The sequence below is a fragment of the Ammodytes marinus genome, assembly GCF_949987685.1.
Source record: "Ammodytes marinus genome assembly, chromosome: 14".
Lineage (NCBI taxonomy): Eukaryota > Metazoa > Chordata > Actinopteri > Uranoscopiformes > Ammodytidae > Ammodytes > Ammodytes marinus.
The window spans coordinates 18,351,343-18,374,110 of record NC_137218.1 but is presented as its reverse complement, the minus strand read 5'-3'; the positions used below and the strand labels follow the sequence as shown (position 1 = coordinate 18,374,110).

Below are 22,768 nucleotides of genomic sequence, written 5' to 3'. Positions count from 1 at the left end.
GTTAAACTTATTAAATAAAAATATGTTTGCATATTCAGTATTTTTCGATGAGGGACATGGAGTAGATGTCATTTATAGGGTCTTCAACAAGGCAATCGAAGATCTTTGAAGAAGAAATAAGTATCAGAATTAGGTCTGGCTGAGCCTACTATTTATTTTTTTAGCCTGCATGAAACCTGTCTGGATGGGACCTTTAAATATAAATATTAAATACCAGCAGAGTGGACTTCCCAAATTCTAGGCCAGGGGTGCCCATTACGTCGATCGCGATCTACTGGTCGATCGCGAAGGCATTGTGGGTAGATCGCATGGCAGTCTTTCAAAAAAAAAATGTTTTAAATGTAGATTTTTTTTTTAATGGTTCAATATAGGCTCCTAATCTTTGGTGATTCTGTGTCTCCAAATCATTCCAGAAAATAGTACTAAATAGCTCACATAGGACACAGCTGATTTAGCCTTAATTTTCTTCTCAAAATGCACCAGATTGATACATTTTACTTTGACAGGTTAACATTTTTCTTCCGGGGGGGGGGGGGGGGGGGGGGGGGGGGGGGGCATGCCCCCGGACCTAAGGTCCCAAGTCCCCACCACAGTCTCCCAAATTCCTATGAGAAATACTGTATTAACTTAAAATTATTTGTTTATTAATCAAATAAATATTGCACATTTTTTGTTGTAAGACGGCCACTCAGGGAGCCTATGAAACCTCTCAGCCCCAGGGCCTAATGGCAGGTTGAGGCGGGCCTGGCAATATGGGTTCATGTACATATAAAGAATGATCAATATATGTTTAAATAAATATAGGTTTTCCATTTTTACAGTAGGTACTTCTTGACTTTTTAAAGTAGCTCACAAGCTGAAAAGGTGTGGGCACCCCTGTTCTAGGCTATATAATTAATCAACCATCAATGTAGGCTATAGGATTATTTCCTTTAAAATTCCATTCATTTCGCCAACAGAGTATTAAGACGGTGGACGACTGTTTTCTGATGACGTCATATCAACAAAACTGCCCGGGGTCAGTGTGGTCCTCGTCCCCCTCCCATGTAAATACCGGGGTACCTTTTGAACCACTCCCCCAGTCCAGAGGAGTCAGTTAGTTCTGACTGCAGCTGATCCGCCATGGCCACGTCTCCCCTCAAACACTTCCTGGTTACCTATTTGATGCCATCAAAATGCTACGAGGAGCTTTTCGTCAACTTTCGCTTGCACGGTGAGGCTCGATGTTGTTGGTTAGGCTACATTTCGGTGTGAAGCGAGGGCGGAAAATATTGCCAGATGTGCGGGGAGGCGGGGCCCGCGGTGGTTCGCCTGTCCCAATAAACAGTTCAAAGTTAGTAACCCAAAAGTTGGCTAGTTTTATATGTGTGGGATGTTATTTTTCCGTTTGACTTTGCCTACTTTTACTTTAAAATAAATGTTTTCGGAGAAAAGGGGATTGTCACTGTGAGTAGCCATCGGCTTATGCGTGTTTGTAATATGTCTCCTTCATCTCCCAGTGCCTTGCCTGAAGTTTCTACTGAACAAAACGTTCGGATTTTGGATCTTACTGGAGAATTTCCTGGGTAAGGCCTCTCCTCAGCTCAACAGGTCTATGGCAAACATCACACACAAGCACGACTGACAGACATGATTAAATAAAAGCAATATTAACTAATAATGATCTTCTGACTATAATGATTAATCATTAATGATTGCATCTTCACACAATAATTGGATTAGGATTGAAATTTGTGATAAGCCTTTAAGTGCTCTAACCAAACCACACCTCAGATAACCATGACAACATTAGGCCTCAAGATGATATCACAAAACCACTGCTTCAACATCAGCATCAGAGGCAAATAAATGTCTGTACAAGTTACTTAAAGGTGAAGTAAGCGGTTTATTTATATTAATATAAGTGTTAAATCGCTCTTTATTCATACAGTAATCACTTAGCCTACATGATGTGCGCGTTTCATAAAGCCAATCTCTTGGTCAGCTGCTCTGCATGTAATAAGCAACTAAACTTTATGTAGTATCCCGAAATTTTAACCAATCATAAGAGAGAACGCTACAAACCGACACCCGCCCGCACCCGTCTTCACATGGGTGAATGTTTATGCGCCTACAATGGCGGAGCAGGTACAAATCCTTCCCAATATCTGTTTTGATGGTTTTTATCATGTTTTATCACACTTGTGGATCTGAGATGATGCTAGATAACTTGCTGCTTGGAGACCGCAGTGCATTAATGTGGTGACATAGGGACGAGCGAGGGGACTGCTAACTGCAGTAACTGACATGAAGTTATAGCTAAGAGAACCATTCCGTTTACAGCATCTTTAATTATGCCACAGTGCAATGAAGTAACATACAATGCAATATTTGAATCACTGATAGCCTACATTATTTCCCACATGGTGTGTTTTGGATACCTTTTGAACAAGAAGCTATAGCTGATTTAAGTTTCAAATTGATTTGCATGGATCCAAATAGTTTTATTAACTGCAAGGTCTGACTCTTTGTTTGAAGCATATCGATTGCTAATCTGGACAGCTACTAAGTGATGTTGTACCTACTCTACTCTTCTCTCTTTCTCTCTCTCTCTCTCTCTCTCTCTCTCTCTCTCTCATCTCCCCTGCAGCACCACCGTCTCAGCTGCTGAAGATACTGTGGAGAGGAAGTGCAGAGGGCCTGAGTCTGTCTTCCGCCCTGCTGCAACTCTATGCCTTCTCATGTCCTGTTGTGTACGCCATGGCCTACAGCTTCCCGCTCTTGTACGTATTCCAACAAAATAAATAAATTGAAAAGTCAAAGAGCTCTTTTATGGTGATTCATAGAATCCAGACCAATCTGACTCATTTCCATCACATTTCCAGGTTTTGTTTGATATTGGCAAACCTCCCAGTCCCTTTTGATTCGAGATGTATAACGGCGAAAACAAAGCACTGTTTTGACAACTGTGCCATCTACTGTATTTACCTCAGCCGAGCTGTTACTTATCCATCTAATTGCTGGGAGATGTCTTGACACTTTTTCTCTGACATCCCTTATCAGCAAAGTGTTTTGCTCTCTCATGGCAGCAGCTGAATTACTTTTGTTTATTACTCAATTATCTCAACTCTTTTTATCTGCTAGAGAGTGGAGACTATAGACCACTGTCAATAGCACTTTCAAGGCTGAAGTGCATGTCTTACCCAGTGCTTTCTCATGGTTTATGAATGTGTGACTCACTAGCTGTGGGTTTGGTGGGGCTTTTGCACAAGCCCATATGTGTGTCCTTTATTATCTTGAGTGTATTTCTTTCAGCTGGCAATTTGTATCTAAAGTCATACTGTATATGTGTGCCTAAAGTACATGTGCTTTACCTGAAATGCTTTACAGTGCCTGGGGTGAGAGGCTCTTCACGTTGGCCCAGGCAGCAGCGATTGTCTTCCTCATCCTGCATTATCGCAGTGACACCATCAAAGGTTAGAACACATTTTACGTATTGTACAGTATATACACTCAGGGATTAGTCTGGTATTATTCTATATTTTAACGTTTTGTCCTAAAATCCCAATTAAAATACCACAGCCAACTCTCTAAATACTTTAAGTTCCTCCCCCCGCCCTACCTCTCAAGCCCAAGCAAGCCTATTCATTTTTACAGAGGATGTAGAAAACAACATTCTTTTTCAAAAAAGGTTCAGTCACTATGTAGTAAAACAGCTGGGCAGTGTAGTGTTTATCAGCAATACCCAAATAACATTAAAAGGTAAACTTTTGAGGATTATTTTCAGTGGCGGATTAATACACATTCGGTTCTATATAGGTGCACAACAGCATCTCTAGGATTGACTAATATCATTGTTCATTATTATCTTTGTGTATTTATCACATCGTATTTTTTATCTCTGCGAATCAGTCAGGTCCCCATGTGTAGTTTTTAATGTCCTCTATAAAGCTAGACAAACAACTCTGCACTATTACTAAATGGTGGGTGGATTCAGATAAATCAGGCAGATAATGATTTCTTTTTGGCAACACTTACAATCTACTACTTAAAAGTGACTGCTAGATTCCAGCCATGTTGGCTATGTATTTGCATGTCATCAGCACTGTAATTAAATTTAGTCAGCACTGAGTTCTTAATATGCTGCAACAGGCCTGAACTATGACAAGGTTTTACAAAGGAAAACAATTAAGAAACCTTGTAGTCATAAAATAGAAACCAACTTGTTGCTCAGAATGGGACTTTTGTGAGAAGGAAATAATCGTCCAGGATCAGATATTACGAAAGGATTCAACTTAGCATACACTGGCCATACTATAGATGTACGTTTTATAAATCACCTCTATGTTCAACTGAATTTTAAGCATCCCAGAATATCCTGTATGGAGCATATTACATCTGAGTAACTGTTGATAGATCACAGATGTAGACAATCTAAAGGTTTTGGAAACATGTTAATTAAATGCTTGTGTGCCGTCCCATTCAAATATAATTATTATGGTGAATGTGACGAATGAACCGTAATGTCTCAGCTGAGGATCTCTCACATGACTGTTTTTCTGTTTCATTTTCTGGTCTGTGCTCTCCTGGAGCGCCACCTTGTGGTGTTACCACTCGACTCATAAACTTTCCAGAGGGGCTTTATGTTCAAAAGATCTATTACAACGCCTGTATTAAAACACTTTGGCCGAGAGCTGTTTTTTTTATTTTATTGGTTGAGATAATCATTTGAATAATCCATTTTAAGTTTTGTCAGATAAGTATTGATTTGGTAAGTGACCATTTGGTTTGAAATACTCAGAAACAAACGTTTGAATGCTTCTCGTGAAGCATTTGTTCTAATGCATGATTCTTCTATTGTATAAATAATCTTGTTTGATGTTTGTGTGGCAGGGATGCTGCTCCTCCTGGCTTACAGTGGTGCAATGTTCCTTCTGGGTTCCTACGCAACTGTATCCGTCGCCTCGGTGATGCATACATCCAGTTTGGCAGCTTTAATTGCAAGCAAGGTACTGTATATAACAACTCAATGGCTTATCTTATCTGATCCAGCTCCATTCCAGAGCTGCTCTGTGAATAATAAGACCTGTGTACTGTAAAGTCACTATGCACAGTGCAGACATATCAGAGAGGGAATTTACTTTCTGTTTTTTTTGTTGGTTCCAGGGTCTCCAGGCCGGAACTAACTACCGTAATGGCCACACAGGCTTCCTGTCCACTGTGTCTGTGTTACTGACATGGGCGGGCTCTCTGGGCAATGCCTTCTTGTCTCTGCAGGTATACAGTCAGAAATTACACACACAGTATCTGCACAACTGCACATTTCACACCACTCCAATCTACCAACGACGTCTTTATCTTATTTTTTATTTAATTTCACATACAAACAATGTTAAACACGTAGTGCTAAAACATATAAGTACATGTGTGGGTGCGGCAGAAACCTGTACAGGCTTACATGGAAACCACACCCAATTAAATTAGCATATTAGAATACAAAACACACACACACACACACACACACACACACAACACAATATATGCATAGATAAAAAACAATTTAAAAAATACAATGCAAAACAATCAAGAAAATCAAAACAAAGACATAATAATTTTTTTTTTAAAGAGTCATGTTTAATAAAACTAATTGCTTTTGACAGCATAGAACTTCGTAGTCTCTTTTCGTAGACAGACAATGTGTACACAAACTAACTTAACTCTTCACTGTTTACTTGCAGGAGACCGGGAGCTCTTTTGAGACGCTGTCACACATGCTGTCTGCCTGTATCAGCTGTGTCCTCCTGACCCAGGTCCTGTCCTACGGGAGCATCACCGCCACCGCTAAGAAGAAGACCGATTAGATCGTGGAGGATGGTCTCAAATGAGCAGTCACATCCAATGCAAATCCCTCTTGCCATTTAAAGTAAATGTGTTGTGCCTCTGTGCCAGGTATTGGCATATCAGTAGGTCTCTTAATAAGCGCCAGGAATTGTTTACATGGGGCTTTATGACTGTGTGCTGTACAGGTCACGGGAGAACATTCATTGTCATGCTATTTAATACTTTTTTAAATGGTGTCGCCCTCTAGTGATGTGTATGAGAATTACTTTGCTCTTGATGCATTTGGCTCACATCAACCCTGCGTTCCGAATCACATACTCTTTCTTTTTTCTATTCTACATACTAGATCTGCCGATAAAAATAATCTAGTTAGGATGCAGTAGGCATGGGACATACTTTTACTTATTTATTTCATCATAACATTGCGCTTTGATCTTGCCTCTTACTTTTATATCGGTCCCATCCCCGTTTGTTTTCATGTGGCGGCTCCGTTGATGTGACGTCACTTCAGGTGCGCACTGGATTATGGATCAGAATTGCCCAAATAGGATTCTGTTTTCAACACTAAAAATCTCCGCCGGATGTAGTAGACATCCGGGTCTTTCTAACCATCCTAAATCTGGCCACAAGAATCAGGATATCCTAAATCTTTTTTCTACACTAAATAGTAGATAGTATGGGTATTGGAACGCAGGGCAAATGTATTGTTTGCACTGCTGGCTGGGAAGATGTTCATGTCCCGTGATAGGAATTCTAGAGCCCCTGGTTTTTCCATTTGGCAATACAATATATGTTTCTTGATTCTCTTATAACCCTTTTTAAACTATTTGTTGTGACTACACGTGGCTATGCACTTTATTCATTCTTACCATTATTGAACTAGGCCTATTGTTACTCTGAACCCTGTTTTTTACTCCCACAGGCCTTTACACACACAGTTTTGCCTTAATACAGCTAATACTGTAAGTAGATCACTGCTGCAGCTTGAAATGAGGTGTTTTTGCCTGAGAGCTGGAAGAAGGAATTGGGTATCCCTCCGTCTATTTGGTTAGATAGTCAATCATTTCTCTGCTTGTAATTCACTCAAACTTGGAGGTCACAATAAGGGAGACCCTAATATACACTCTAGCTCTAGTAGCCTAATTCATGTCAAAGACGGTTATTAAAATAATCAATTTTAACTACATATAGGAATTAGAATATAGGCTACTGGAAGCTGTTGGTGTTTTTAGATATCCTTCAAGGCACCAGCTGTGTACATAAGGACCTGAGATTCAATCAAAGCCAGTCACCATGAACAAAATGTCCTGTGTTACTTAGCAACACTTCAGACATTTGCAGGAGCTCTGCCAAGACACACTGAAGTCATTGTGGCAGGCAGCACATGACAATGACACATTAACCTTCCTGTTTAGTAACATAACTGGGTAGTTACCCGTTTACTCCCACTCAAACTGACAAAAATGCTAGTGATGGCTCACCAGCTACAATAAACAATTTCTTTATGGTTTTTTACTGTTCATTTAATTTTATACCTGTATAACTGTCCTGTGAACTTGATTCAATGATGTGAATTATTCTCTCTGATCATTCAGTAATAAAAACCTTGCGACACTGTACATGTTTTTGTAAGTAAGAGCATATAGTAAAAAACTGTCACTTTCAGTCACCTTTATGTCAGGAATGTAAAAAGAACAGTCAAACATTACAGTGTGTATACATGCAAATATCTGCCCCCTAATTGTATCTGTATGTTGTTTGCATGTTTGCATTGGCTCAAATTCTAAATGACCCTGTCAGCTATCCAAAGGTGAATGAGATTTGATTTATAGACTTGTTTCTTTTAGCATATGGTTTTACTCAAAATGCAGGTCAAAATCAAAGCTTTTCATAGATTTTTTTTTAATGCCATTCCCATAATCCTCGGCTGCACTTTGAGTTTGGTGCTATTTAGCTCATGTTAACATGCTTAACTAAAGTGGTTAGCATGGTAAATAATGTGCCTGTGTAGGTATCAGCATGTTTGTATGCTCATGTTAGCATTTAGCTAAAAGCAAAACTGTTTCTAAGTACAGTCACAACCACACTCTCTCTCTCTCTCTCTCTCTCTCTCTCTCTCTCTCTCTCTCTCTCTCGATATATACAAGTTAAAGTTTAAAGACACATTTAGAAACGTAGTCACTTAGTTTTACTTATTATTGGTTTCTAAGATAATAGTTGTAACACAAGAAAAGTATGACAGAAAATACATGTTTTCTCATATTTACTTCAGCCCACATGAAACAAAATAATTGAAGTCAAAATGTCCGTCAATTAAAAGTGTGGTAGTTGAATTGTTTTACAAGCCCATTGTACAGAAATACTGTCTGTCCATGAAAGGAAATCATTTTGTAACTTATTCATGAGACATAACAAAACCTGCTACATTAAACATTCATAAATCCAGTGCCTGTCATCAGGTTTTTATGACACACAAATTACCAGATAAATTACACTGAAGCCGTCTGCAAATTTCCAAACAAGAAGTATAACAACTATATTCAGAAATTGGCGCATGTGTTGGACATCTTCATCAGCACCTCTTTAATTTCTGAATTTTTAAGTCCTCAGACTCCTAAATTCTATTAACTAACCAGTAACTTTTCAGTTTTTAGTCATCATAGACAACTGTTAACAGGTTTCCATTCTTTCTAGGCAGTTACTTTTTCAACATTTGCCATTTATTTTGTAATTTTCAGTATCTGAACCACTAAAATATTGTTCAGCTGACTTGATGTGAACTAACAAATGGCACAAGGTTTGGCACACAGTTGGCCTCTGGTCAAACGAAAAATAATGTGGTCTGGGAAACACTACGTAGTCTGTTTGATAGACGTTCACTAATATACAGAATTTGCAGCACAGCTGATACAGCTAAAAGGTACAGAATCCTAGCCCACTTGGATTATTTTGACCCATTGAGATACATTTAAAAAGAAAATAGGTGAATGAACGTTAAGAATGCTCCATAATGAAGCACATGCATTGTTTATAGAAAAAAGGAGTGTCTTTACATCAAGAAGACAAAAAGTTTCTTAAAAAAAAGAAGAAAAAAGATGACAATGGCAATGTTAGGAGCCCAAACCACCAACTTCATATGACAAAATAAAATTAACTAAAGTAACATTCTCATGTGTTATATTCTGTCAGTTAAATGTGTTCTTAAAGCTATTGTTGGTTGATTAAATGTGTCATGAAAAACACATTGTGTTATGTTGAAACTGTTCATTCACTATTGAACTAAATCACTTATAACTAATAATGTTTTATTAATTAATTTATATTTATGACTATTTTGCAAAGTTTAGTGCACTTTATGAGAAACAAAACACCAAATCTGTCTCTTACCTAAGATACCAGTGTGTTACCAACAGGGTCATCATCTCATCTACTTTCACGCTGCTTAAGTAAAACTGCTGTTAAAGATGCTGATGCTCATGACAACTTGGAGCAAAAACAGCATTTGTGAAGATGCGAATGCTAACTTATAATCCCCCAAACCTCTGAATAAAAAGTCTGTGTTCTGGTGGATATTGAGTATTCATTTACATTTATATCTAAGTACCATCAGATCAGTGTCAATGATGATTCGTTTAAGTATTTGACATAAAGGCTGTTAAAACAGGATGATCTCAATATACTTAAAGGCTGCAATGAATGTATTAAAATCATCTAGGGGAAAGGAAGCAAGATTCTCTAAACACGTGAACATTTTTGAGGAATGAGTCATCTGCAGTTGGTTGCTAGGAGCATGAACCTGTTTTAAAAGGTCTAACTCATCGCTATTTCACTCCCTTAAATGAGACAAGCAACCTATTTAAACACCTTAGTAAAACTTTATAGGCGTTCGCAAGCTGTTTTAGCTGTTTACTGGAAATCACTGGAGTTCCAAACTATTTCGTAATTACAGAGTTTCCCTTTTACTTGCTCTGTTTTGGAAACAGAAGAGGAAAGGAAGACTTTTTCCAAGAGCTGATATACAGTCTTTTCCATTTAAGGCAGAAAAAAACTATTTATTACATACAGTCTCATGTGTATGTCTCATATGTGAATATATACAGTATATATATAGTATATATATATATATATATATCTCCAGAATAGTTTTTTCTGTTGCTGTATTATACTCTGTGTCAACTTCGACTAATATAACGCTAATGCATTTTCATAAATGCTATCTGTATAGTTCCAAAAGCAGAACTTACTTTTACCTTTGTCATCATACTATATGTTTCCCTTTGAATACACTGCTTTAGCCTATAACCCGTGTTAAGAAGAACAGCTGCTTCTGCACAGTACAGAGCAGCTACAACCTGGCCAATTTTCCACCAATCATTTCACATTGAGAGTTTTTAAATCACTGTTGAGTGTTGGCACAATCCATTCATTCCATACACACTGTGTTTTACTATTGGAGTGTTTAACGTTGCCTTTGCTCTTTCTCTTTCTCATGAAGAAAGGAGAGCACCTCCTAACTTTTTCTTTGACCTCATATTGACACACTCATTAAATGAGGACTCATTTAACCTATGCACTCAGAGCATAATGAGTTACCCATTTTCCACTTCCCTCGTCTCCGCTATTATCTGAACGGCCGGTAGAGTTTGCGCAGTTCATCCCAGAGAAACAAAGACAGGATGGTGTGCGGACCGATCCTGAAATAAGAGGCTCCCAAGCCTTTGTAGAGTCCTAACACGCCCTCCTTCTTCAGCGTCTTCGAACAGCAGTCGAGGAATCCTTTATAAATCTGCCCCTAGAAGATGAGAGCATTAAAGTCAGTAAAGTGTCCCAGCTGGATGTGATAAGTGTTTGTAATGATCAGTCCCTACTGACAATTTGTAATCCTTAAAAAAGTACTCCAGTGGTTTAGCATTACATATTTATAGCAGGGTCACAATGGGCAGTGAAGATGCATCAATATACAGTAGATGCATCAGAATCAGAGACACCGTTGTTCTTCTTTGTCAAAATAATAATTGATTGGATTTATATAGCGCTTTTCAAGGTACTCAAAGCGCTTTACTGGGTTCCAGGTTCAATTTGTTCACACAAAGCCATACCGGTGGTGGTAAACTACGATAGTAGCCACAGTTGCCCTGGGGCAGACTGACAGAAGCGAGGCTGCCATTCCGTGCCATCGGCCCCTCCGACCACCACCTCAAACATACAGCAGTCATACACATTCTCACGAGGCAAGGTGGGTGAAGTGTCTTGCCCAGGGACACAACGACCATGAACGGCCGGGCGGGGATCGAACCGCCAACCCTAGGATCGTTGGCCAACCAGCTTAACCACCTGAGCCACAGTCGCCCCAAAACAGCGCGTCTACATTACCCACATTTCAACTCAGATAGTTAATTCGTAGATTTAGTGTGCCATGCTAGTAGCAGCCAATGTAGCCTTGGCTCGTGAGCCTCAAGCAGAGTAGGCTCACTTCTTTCCAACGCAAGTCCTTATTTTTCAGTTTTGAAAGTAGTAGTTTTCAAATTTAAGTTTCAATACACATTTTTTTACCTATGCAGTAGTATTGCCAAATACCTTTAAATAGACTTTTCATTTTAGTCATAGTTAATTTGGGGGCCCCTGTGGTTAAAGGTGGTTACGACAAGTGCATTTTACCAATTTAGGGTAGACTTCAGAAATTGAGCAACTACTGTTTCAGAATGCAGGCAAATAAAAATCGCATCACTATGTTTGGATAGATGCTTTGGATGATGGCGGAATTACAAGAAATCATACATTCTCTTCTGCATTTCTGTAAAATGTGCGTGTGCATTGCACTGGTTTTCTGTAGCGTAGGAATGGTGGATCCTGCCATTTAAGGGGCAAACTACCACACAGATGCAATTTCAGGATGCAAGCGGATTGAAAAGCTATTGCCAAAATAAATACCAAAATGTATAAAAAAAAATCGCTAACCTTGCCCAAATGATCCACGGGCTGGTTGTAGAGGCGTGTGCTCACAACATCAAAAGGTGTCATGGCCAGCACCACCACCACACTGCTGATCATGCCGGCTGTCAGGGGCACCAACCAGCTGTTCTGTGGAAACACCTTGGGGAGAAGGAAATAAAAGAATGTGGTGAGGCAACAACCCTTGAGACCAGACCATGATGTCACCATAGGCTACCACCATGTACTGTATGCAGCTACTGCTAAATGTAACTGTTCATGATATTCCACATGCAGTGAAATGGAAGAATGGTCTATGTATACTCTAATTAGAACCAATGTTACACACACATTCTCCAGCAACTACAGTCAAACCTGAAAATGTGGTTTTCCAACACAAAGGAATATAAAGACAACTTAAAAATATGCATAGTAGAGGAAATTTGGATGTCAAGGAAATAAAAAAAAACTGCTACTAGCCACCTAAACAGAATCATGTCAGGATACATTCATTTACTGTTAGTGAATGGCTTAATAAGCATTTACTAAGCATTACCTAACTGTTAATAAACAGTTAGTAAATGCTTAATAAACATAAACTAAGCATTTACTAACTGTTACGCTTAGTTTATGCTTAACTAAGCATTAGTTAACTAAGCATTAACTAACTGTAAATAACTAAGCATTAACACTTACTTAATGCTTAATAGGCATTTACTACGCATTAACTAACCATTAATAGCATTATCTTAGCATTAACTCACAGTTAATTAATGTACCCTTATTGTAAAGTGTTACCACAATGTTTAATGACTGTACGTTTTTTGGGGTATATTAAAAAATAAAGCTTTGTTACTACAACTGGGTCAGCAGCAAGAACACTGGTTGTGCAAGCCCTGTGCCTTTCACCAGAGGGGGCCTATAAAAGGCGTCAAATTTCTGTTCCAGAAGAGTGAAACACACAGCGCTTTGTAAACGATACAATGACTGTAGTGCTTTTGTAATCTGCACATAGCTAACTGACCATAACTGATCACTTCTCAAGCTCGCATCTCTGAGTTTGGGGGCTTCAACTTATGATTGTGTCCATGATCAAAGAATCTGATGATGGTTTTATCAATAAAAGCAATCAATCGCTTTGTACAGAATCTAAACCAAACACTATTTGATGTCAGCAAATGCACAAATCAGGCTGCCAGAGCCAAATGGGATATCTTCAAACACTGCTTGTTTTACCGGACCAACAGTACTAAACCAACTATTAGCATAAGCCTACATAAGTCAAAGAAAAACAGAAACTCCTAGCAGCCTTAGGTGCATTCAGCCAGACTCCCAAAAACAAAGCCATGTTTATTCTTGGACAGTGCAGTCATACAGAAGACATGCACGCAACAGCCTGATCCCAAACATCTGACCTGAATTTAGATTGTCAAACCTAAGTTAGCGAGCGCAGGCCCACTTTGGGGATAGCATTGAAATGTTCTTACCTCAAGGTCAATCACAAGCTCCTTGGAGGAGGAGAAGGTAGAGAGTTGTGCAGCTGACCCCACGCTGACCCTTGGCACAGCAGCACTGGAGCCCCTCCACAGTCCCAGAATGCCATGGTTCCTATAGATCACTTTCAGAGCATGGATCATCCCCTGGAGAAATAAAAAAGAAAACAAGAAGGGGCAGTGAGAGAACTGTTGATGCCTTTCACTCTCATGTCTAACATCAGAGTGGATTATAACTGTTACCTGGTGTTGGTGCTGATGTCCAACTGCAATAGAGGAGGTGGACTGGCTCTGCATGTGAGTCTTTACCTGTCAACAGGGACAATGGTGTGGTTAGCCTTGCTATACAATTTAATTGTGCACAGTTAGGCTACAAGTGACAGCTCACCTTGAAGTGTCACAGCTGGTCAGCCTTAAAGGAGCACCAAAAAAGTTAAGAAAAGTCAATCCTGCTCGGGCTAAAACAAAGCCAAACTACTGACCAAGTACATGGGGCTGCCCATCACGGCTCCCACCACTCCAGCGACCGCCCCTGCCACCGTGGTCTTGGCCGCGCTGACCCTGCCGTTTGTGTGGATGTAACCGGAGGACTCGATGACCGCGTACGAGCCGAGTCTGACTCCATTCATAAAAAACTGATAGAACAGCCCTGGAGCCAGGCCCTTCTGTAAACCGGCCAGCCCGTCCACTTTGCCGATGGTGTAAAAGGCGTGGAAGACGTTGCGGTAGTAAACCTGGTACGAGCCCCGGCTCTTGAGCTCTCCCTGCAGCTGCATCCGCGTTTTGACCACCTCCAGCGGGTTGGTGAAGAGGCACGCGCCGCACGCAGCCACTCCGCTCAGCACGAAATCCATCGCGAGCGTCCGGTGGAAGCAAGATGTATAGGGAGCTGAGTCCTGCTAACTGTCCGACCATAGACTGTATAGTGTCCGACCTGTCCTTCATGTCAGGGGGCTTTCTACAGCCGTGGGGTTAGGCTACCTCCTCCCACAGAGAGTAGAATATTACAGTCACGTACGCTCACTACAGTACAGTAAAGTAGCTACATCGTTGGGCAGACATGGGAGCTCTTCAAGGGCACGTTCTAATTCAGGATTATCAAATATCTGTTCCGCCCAGTTTCCCCACAACTTTCCGTTGTAGCCCGATTCAGAATCATGCTTGCTTTGTTTTGATTAGGCCTAGTTGTTTTTCTATGATTTACGGAGAGCATTTAAAGTCTCACTTTTTTATTTTTATTTTATTATCATCCTTTGAAGAAATTTCAACTTATTTGATCCCTACTCAGTTCTGTTGGTAATTGCCAAGAAATCACATCAACTAAAACTTGTTGGGCTTCTTTTACTTAGCCTATTAAGTTAATCACTTACGGCGTAACTGTGAAAATTATGGAAATATCAATTTTTAATATTATTTTAATCGTTTTTCAGAGTATACACTTCTAGAGTCCTACCCTACACTCTATCCGGCCCCTGAACATCTCATCTTGGATATTAGGTAACGCTGCGTGTCTACGTATAGGTTTGACGCTCGTCCTCTCAGCCAATAGAAACGGGGTTTTTCCCCCACATCGAGTTCTCGTAGCCTGCATCCCTACAGTCTATGCTGCATCTGCGGGAAATTGTATCGTCCCATATGTGGATAAATATCACTATTACACTACCACAAATACACTTATCAGCATATAGAGACACTTTATGGCCGTCATAATACGGCCTACGGCTCTCAGACACCAGAATCGACCAGACTCACTCCCATGGACCTATTATAACATAAGACCCCCCACATCGAATCATGAGTCACGTTACTGGCACGTCAGGTCAAATCTATGGGTCAAACTCATGTTCAAGCCCATGGACCTGTAAAGAAAGGTCATAGCCTACCTCATGTTTCCAGTTAAATCTGCAGTGTGTAGAATTTAGGGAATTTTTCCATAGCAGACTTGGTAGAACATAATTACAGGGTTCTCAACTTTTGGAAATTGTTTAGAGTGAGACAGAAGCGGATTTCCCATGCGAGCGCGCGATGCGAGCGAGCGAGCGAATTTTTATTGTGTAAATTTATTAATTTAAAGCATAATAATGGTTTTTAACACAAGTTCAGTTCAATATAATTTCTTTGTTTTAGTTAAAATATAGCCTATTGTAGTAATTTTATGATGAAAGTATAACTGGATTAATACCAAATGCCAGACTAGTGAGATGGGTGTTGGGCCTAGGGTAGTTGTTCGGGGTAGTTATTTCAGTAAAACTCTTAGTTCAGTTCAGCAAATATGGATACTGGATATTACTGATGCTCGCTGTTGTAGCTTCGAGTGGCAGATTTTGAGGCCTTCAGGATAGGGGTTTTCTGGCTCCCACTTGAAGCACTGTGGCTCCACACCAGCCATTTAGACCATCATAATGGAGGACAATGTTCCTTCTAGGGCTAGTCTGTTTCTGGTGCTGGTGAAGACCAACCATGGAGAAGACTCTTTCGGCGTCCGCATTTGAATGTGGGAGCACTAAAACCAACTTGGCCCCTCAACTAGTAGGTGAAAAATCTAAAAGCAAGTGCAAAACAAAAGCATTATTAGCTATGTCTTATGGGCTTCATGAGGGGCCTCTAAGGCCCCCACACACATACAGGAATAAACTTTCTACATGTAAATTATATACTGTTCATAAAAAGTAGCTTTCCACCCTGTATCTGTTGCAATGGGCCCCTCCATCATATAACATGGGTCTGCAGACCAATCTTCTGAAATGTTTTTACAGTTGCAGAGTAAAGAGTGCTGCCTGTTTAAGAAAAATAATGTTCCTTCTGCAGCTCAAGATTTGATTTAAATCTAAATTTTCCAGATTGATTTTTCAGATTGATGCATTTTACTTTAAAACTGTACCAATTTTCTTCCAGGGGGGCATGCCCCCGGACCCCCCAACAAGGTACAGGATATCTCCCACAGTATCCCAACATCCTGTGGGAAACACTGACTCCCTTAATATGTTTATGCCAGTAAACGTATGTATCTTTGCGGAAAAGTCAATGTAACTGACTGGATAGGGAGGGGGGCGGGGGGGCTTTAAGAGTCTGGGCCTATTATCTCATAATCCGTCTATGAACCAACTAGTTTCCACAATCTTTTTTATTTTTGCGGGGAGCATGTACAAGCATTATTCATAGAAGAAAATAAAAAATAAATGTGGGGGGCCCCACACAGGGTCTTGAAACGGGCCCCGAGATCGTTAGGACCGCCCCTGCAGGCTTGTCGTGTAGCCTGACGAAACGCTGCGCCTTCTCTCTGCCCGCTCGGCTCTCGCAGAATGCATTAGTGGGCGCAACAAACGCCACGGCCCGTGTGAAACGGCCTTAACTACTGAACGAAGGAAATCAAATTAGTTTTCCCCCAAAAAAACGAATGAGTTTTTCCCCAAAAAACGGGACAAATTGTGTCCCGGGAGAGATTTTTCTTTCCTCGGGACAGCTGGTGAAAAAAGAGAACAATTTCGGGAAAAACGGGACGGGTGGCAACCATAGATAGTATAAATAAGGTGGCAACACTAGGTGATGGTGGTGAAGGCCAGGATTTATCGAAGCTATAGGCTATATATAAAAAAAATTGTTTGGCAGAGTTATAATTTGCGTGAGAAATGCAAGGTGTGGCGTGGAGCGTGTGAATTGCCTGAAATGCGTGTGTCTCACTCTCATTGCGTGAGGGTTGAGAACCCTGTAATTATAATATCCATAAGTACGTTTAATTTAGTGTATAATAGGTGATTTATTTTTAGATTTGAATCTTTTACCTTAAATAGGGTCTCCTACAGGTCCTTCTCATATAATTAGCATATTGTGATAAAGTTCAATATTTTCTGTAATGTACTGATAAACATTAGACTTTCATATATTTTAGATTCATTACACACAACTGAAGTAGTTCAAGCCTTTTATTGTTTTAATATTGATGATTTTGGCAAAAAAGTAAAGAAAAACCAAAAATCCCTATTTCAAAAAATTAGCATATTTCATCCGACCAATAAAAGAAAAGTGTTTTTAACCCTTGGGTATCCTTAACTTTTACTACGCCTTGGTTACCTTAGAGGACAAAAACGTCCTCTCCCTATAAACTGCCATAAAAACATTATACATTAATATTTTTTTCTACTTTTTTTTTTACAAACCTTTTATCCCACTTGACCTCTTCACATACATATCAAATATTCATTCATTTGTAATTGCTTTTAACCCTTTACATGCAAGCTTATGTGATGACGTGAGCCATTTTTATTTTTAAAAAACACAATAATTGAAAAATTTCTCATATAATAGATGCAAAGTGGATTTTTTTGAGTGGGATAATTAGACTCTAGGATATGTTAATGATTTGCAATAAAACTGCTTTTGATATATGTTTAGTATTTGTGCAGTCACAGATGCAAATAAATACTCCCTCTCATGACCTTAGAGGACAAAAACGTCCTCTCCCTATAAACTGCCATAAAAACATTATACATTAATATTTTTTTCTACTTTTTTTTTTACAAACCTTTTATCCCACTTGACCTCTTTACATACATATCAAATATTCATTCATTTGTAATTGCTTTTAACCCTTTACATGCAAGCTTATGTGATGACGTGAGCCATTTTTATTTAAAAAAAACACAATAATTGAAAAATTTCTCATATAATAGATGCAAAGTGGATTTTTTTGAGTGGGATAATTAGACTCTAGGATATGTTAATGATTTGCAATAAAACTGCTTTTGATACATGTTTAGTATTTGTGCAGTCACAGATGCAAATAAATACTCACACTCGTCCTCTCCCTATAAACTGCCCTAAAAACATTATACAGTAATATTTTTTTCTACTTTTTTTTTTAAAACCTTTTATCCCACTTGACCTCTTTGCATACATATCAAATATTAATTCATTGTTAGTTGCTTTTGACCTTTTAATTCCAGTTTCTTTGATGATGTCAACAAAGTAACAAAGTAAACCTGCAGCCACCTGAAAACCCACAAATTGCACATTACAGCTGCACACATATGCATACGCACAAAGACACACACACATACACACACAGTAATTTCACAACACACACACAGACACAACCCTAAGGTATCCATATGGATCCACACTTTCCATTAATTTCTCATATTTCTTATGTTTGGGCCTGCAACTCTAAAAAATTACAAAAAAGTACAAAAATGGTTTTAGGGAGCATATTTGATCCTCAAAAAAAACTGGAGAAAATAAATGATTGAGCTAGATAGGGCTAAAAAAGCAATTTTGGTGTCTTAAGTGTTGGATTATTGCCTAATATCATCACATTTACATGTGTTTGTCATCATGGCTATGGTTTGAAAAAATAAAGTTTAAATTGGGCCATTTTTTCCATAAACGTTTGAGTTTGTAAAGTTTGGCTGTGTGTACACAAACACACACACTATATTTTCTCAATACACACATATGCACCACACACTAGCATCCCTACCATCACACTCACACCATTTAGGTTGAATTTATTTTTTCTATTGCACTGTGGGGGGCAGGACCGACAACCTGGAAAATGCTTGTAATTCAACCCTATGCCAAATATAGGGAAATGGCTCAAAATTTTGATGGTGTTGAAAATGATCAATTTTGATGCTTTGTGTCTTGGATGAAAGCATAAAATCATTGAAAAAAATATTTTATGCTGTAATGACAGCAGGATCAAATTGGTGAAAAAAGGCCATTTTGAATGGGAGTCAATAGGGGACAAAAACGTCCTTAGGGAGCTGAGAGGAACAAAAAAGTGTACAGCCTTTATAATAGATGGTACAAAGTTGCTGAGTAGAAATAAACAAAATATTTAAAAAAAAAAATCCCTGGCCAAAAATATTTCAGCTAACATAAGCACAGCCAAAGTTATACACAAAAAAGAGCGTAAAAAAAGTGCGAAAGGACAAAAACGTCCCCAAGAGCACCAAAGGGTTAATACAAAAAAGTCAACCTTCAAATAATTATGTTCAGTTATGCACTCAATACTTGGTCGGGAATCCTTTCGCAGAAATTACTGCTTCAATGCGGCGTGGCATGGAGGCAATCAGCCTGTGGCACTGCTGAGGTGTTATGGAGGCCCAGGATGCTTCGATAGCGGCCTTAAGCTCATCCACAGTGTTGGGTCTGGTGTCTCTCAACTTCCTCTTCACAATATCCCACAGATTCTCTATGGGGTTCAGGTCAGGAGAGTTGGCAGGCCAATTGAGCACAGTAATACCATGGTCAGTAAACCATTTACCAGTGGTTTTGGCACTGTGAGCAGGTGCCAGGTCTTGTTGAAAAATGAAATCTTCATCTCCATAAAGCTTTTTAGCAGATGGAAGCATGAAGTGCTCCAAAATCTCCTGATAGCTAGCTGCATTGACCCTGCCTTTGATAAAACACAGTGGACCAACACCAGCAGCTGACATGGCACCCCAGACCATCACTGACTGTGGGTACTTGACACTGGACTTCAGGCATTTTGGCATTTCCTACTCCCCAGTCTTCCTCCAGACTCTGGCACCTTGATTTCCGAATGACATGCAAAATTTGCTTTCATCCGAAAAAAGTACTTTGAACCACTGAGCAACAGTCCAGTGCTGCTTCTCTGTAGCCCAGGTCAGGCGCTTCTGCCGCTGTTTCTGGTTCAAAAGTGGCTTGACCTGGGGAATGCGGCACCTGTAGCCCATTTCCTGCACACGCCTGTGCACGGTGGCTCTGGATGTTTCTACTCCAGACTCAGTCCACTGCTTCCGCAGGTCCCCCAAGGTCTGAAATCGGCCCTTCTCCACAATCCTCCTCAGGGTCCGGTCACCTCTTCTGGTTGTGCAGCGTTTTCTGCCACACTTTTTCCTTCTCACAGACTTCCCACTGAGTTGCCTTGATACAGCACTCTGGGAACAGCCTATTCGCTCAGAAATTTCTTTCTGTGTCTTACCCTCTTGCTTGAGGGTGTCAATGATGGCCTTCTGGACAGCAGTCAGGTCGGCAGTCTTACCCATGATTGCGGTTTTGAGTAATGAACCAGGCTGGGAGTTTTTAAAAGCCTCAGGAATCTTTTGCAGGTGTTTAGAGTTAATTAGTTGATTCAGATGATTAGGTTAAGAGCTCGTTTAGAGTACCTTTTCATGATATGCTAATTTTTTGAGATAGGAATTTGGGGTTTTCATGAGCTGTATGCCAAAATCATCAGTATTAAAACAACAAAAGACCTGAAATATTTCAGTTGGTGTGCAATGAATCTAAAATATATGAAAGTTCAATTATTATCATTACATTATGGAAAATAATCAACTTTATCACAATATGCTAATTATATGGAATTAGAAATTAGAAGGACCTGTACATTGAATGGAGTCAAGAGTGTATTGTTTGCCCCCTAAGCCTCAGTTGCCAAGCTATAACTTGCATTTATTTGTCTCTGTTTTAAAGTAGCCTCTATCATGCAGCGCCACACAGCTGAGCATAAATTAGCCGACTGTCCTGCTTAACAAGCTAGCCCAAAAAAAAAAAAAATAGATATGACGTGATGAACACAACTAATGTCGGCGGAGTTTGTCACTGGTACAGCATGTGAATCTATCAGTATGCTGAATATTTAGTGTTGTTTAGGTTTACTTTAGGCTATATAATTAACACATGCAGTAATTTATTTGCTAAATGACAAACAGGTAATTCCCAATTGCCTGCAGATAAAGTAGCCTTGTGCCTGGTTGTAATGTAACCAAGCAGTCTTATTTTATATGGTTGGTCTCTCTTTATTTACAAATTGCAGTATAATGCCTAGAAAGGAGAGGTTAAAAAGGCAAAAGAAAGGGAGCTACAGTAGGCAGCCCAGGGGAGCAGCTCTCTGCTCTCCTGGATGAAAGCATCCACCAGCAGCAAGGAGGAAGATGAAGATGAAGGGTCAGAGTCAAGACCAGAGTCATGTTAACTGTCCATTCTTAAGCCTGGTCTTAACTACGCCCATTCTTAAGCCTGGTCTTAACTACGCCCTACTTAGCAGTTACAACCAGGCTTAGTTAAGACCAGTTGGTGGGGGCCGGTTCCACCAGGGGCTTTTAAAGCTCAGATTTTAATGTTGAACTGTTCCTCAAATGTTATTGAAATATCTTAAAGGTCACATATTATGCTAAATGCACTTTTTAAATGTGTTCCAACATATCCATGGGTCCACGGTGTGCCTAGAGACTGCCAAAATATCAAAAAAATAACAATCTCTCCTTTTCTCACTCTCCCCCCTTCTGAAACCCCCACCCCTCCCCCCCAATATACTCCAGTCAGAATTCTCGCCGACTATTACGTCACAGTCGGCACAGCCACATCCCCATATTTTCTTTATATGTCCATGCTTCCCCCCCAGAAACGTCCACCGTGCACTAGTCTATGATAACCCCACCCCCCCATTTCTTATTGGTCCACGGCCCCGAGATCCTCTAGGAAATTTTCCGAGCGACAGCCATGTTGCTTTCCCCGCTAAGCGACAAGATGCCCATAGTAGCCTACAGCCTGAATGTTACATACACCAACACAGAATGCTTTTGCTCATACTCCACTAATTCATCTTAACCACAGCAGTCTATGCCTCGTTTTTAATAACACAACGGATAGGAAGCTACTTGTGGGTTTTTTCAAACAGTGAAACTGAAAAAAATGTTTTTATTGGTATTTTTGCCTGACTGGTGTATAGCTATTTAGCTTTGGGACAAGCATTCAGCTTTTGCTCATAAAAACATAATTCTATTACCCACACCAGTCTGGAAATGCCTCGTTTTTAACAGGACAAAGGATTGGAACTTAAAGGCCTACTTCACCGGTTTGAATATGAAGGTGTATTGAATTCTGAGATCCTATGTAGTATAAATGTGCAAATTTCTTTTTTTAAATCGGTTCATCCTAGCCTGAGAAAAGGCAGAAGGAGTGTTTTTTTTAACCCTATATTTCTCTTTCTGTGATGTCACGAGAAAGAGAAATATAGGGTTAAAAAAAACACTCTTTCTGCCTTTTCTCAGGCTAGGATGAACCGATTTCAATTTTTTTCACACATTTATACTACATAGGATCTCAGAATTCAATACACCTTCATATTCAAACCGGTGAAGTAGGCCTTTAATAGTGTGGAAGTCAACTTTGAAGATATTTTTTTCACTGATTTGTGTGGTATTTTTAGCCAGTAGCTTCCGAGCTAGCTTCGAGACAAGCAATCAGCTTTTGCTCATAAAAACATAATTATATTACCCACACCAGTCTGGAAATGCCTCGTTTTTAACAGGACAAAGGATTGGAACTTAATAGTGTGGAAGTCAAATTTGAAGATATTTTTTTCACTGATTTGTGTGGTATTTTTAGTTTATTTTATCGTCTGAGTCTTATTTTTAGCGTTAGCGCCCATGTAGCTTCGGTTGTAGCACCAAGTTTTGCGCATAACACACTGTTTATATTCCCCACAGCAGTCTGAAAATGACTCGTTTTTAACATGACAAAGGATGGGAAGATATTCCTGAAGAAATCAAACT

General features: G+C 39.7%; 2 protein-coding genes across 2 annotated transcripts; one reads left to right on the top strand and one right to left on the bottom strand.

Annotated features, from left to right (window-relative positions):
• Nucleotides 1-1,099: 1,099 nt before the first annotated feature.
• Nucleotides 1,100-7,826, top strand: LOC307260775 (mannose-P-dolichol utilization defect 1 protein-like). Its single transcript, XM_080041090.1, has 7 exons — nucleotides 1,100-1,213; nucleotides 1,500-1,565; nucleotides 2,630-2,762; nucleotides 3,370-3,455; nucleotides 4,873-4,988; nucleotides 5,146-5,256; nucleotides 5,718-7,826. The coding sequence occupies exons 1-7, from the start codon at nucleotides 1,123-1,125 to the stop codon at nucleotides 5,838-5,840; spliced, it is 726 nt and encodes a 241-aa protein (XP_079897216.1). The 5' UTR covers nucleotides 1,100-1,122; the 3' UTR covers nucleotides 5,841-7,826.
• Nucleotides 7,827-8,004: 178 nt separating this feature from the next.
• slc25a35 (solute carrier family 25 member 35) lies at nucleotides 8,005-14,287 on the bottom strand. The gene is made up of 5 exons (XM_080041089.1): nucleotides 13,727-14,287; nucleotides 13,488-13,553; nucleotides 13,239-13,391; nucleotides 11,779-11,913; nucleotides 8,005-10,612 (listed from the first exon to the last, which is right to left on the bottom strand). The coding sequence occupies exons 1-5, from the start codon at nucleotides 14,096-14,098 to the stop codon at nucleotides 10,442-10,444; spliced, it is 897 nt and encodes a 298-aa protein (XP_079897215.1). The 5' UTR covers nucleotides 14,099-14,287; the 3' UTR covers nucleotides 8,005-10,441.
• Nucleotides 14,288-22,768: the final 8,481 nt, after the last annotated feature.

Excerpts from the sequence above, each read along its gene's own strand:
- slc25a35 (XM_080041089.1), bottom strand. The coding sequence starts at position 14,098 with ATGGATTTCGTGCTGAGCGGAGTGGCTGCGTGCGGCGCGTGCCTCTTC. Across the intron at positions 13,554-13,726 it reads TGGGCAGCCCCATGTACTTG|GTAAAGACTCACATGCAGAG; the intron begins GTCAGTAGTTTG and ends CCCTGTTGACAG. Across the intron at positions 10,613-11,778 it reads CCGTGGATCATTTGGGCAAG|GGGCAGATTTATAAAGGATT; the intron begins GTTAGCGATTTT and ends CTCATCTTCTAG.
- LOC307260775 (XM_080041090.1), top strand. The coding sequence starts at position 1,123 with ATGGCCACGTCTCCCCTCAAACACTTCCTGGTTACCTATTTGATGCCA. Across the intron at positions 3,456-4,872 it reads TCGCAGTGACACCATCAAAG|GGATGCTGCTCCTCCTGGCT; the intron begins GTTAGAACACAT and ends TTTGTGTGGCAG. Across the intron at positions 4,989-5,145 it reads CAGCTTTAATTGCAAGCAAG|GGTCTCCAGGCCGGAACTAA; the intron begins GTACTGTATATA and ends TGTTGGTTCCAG.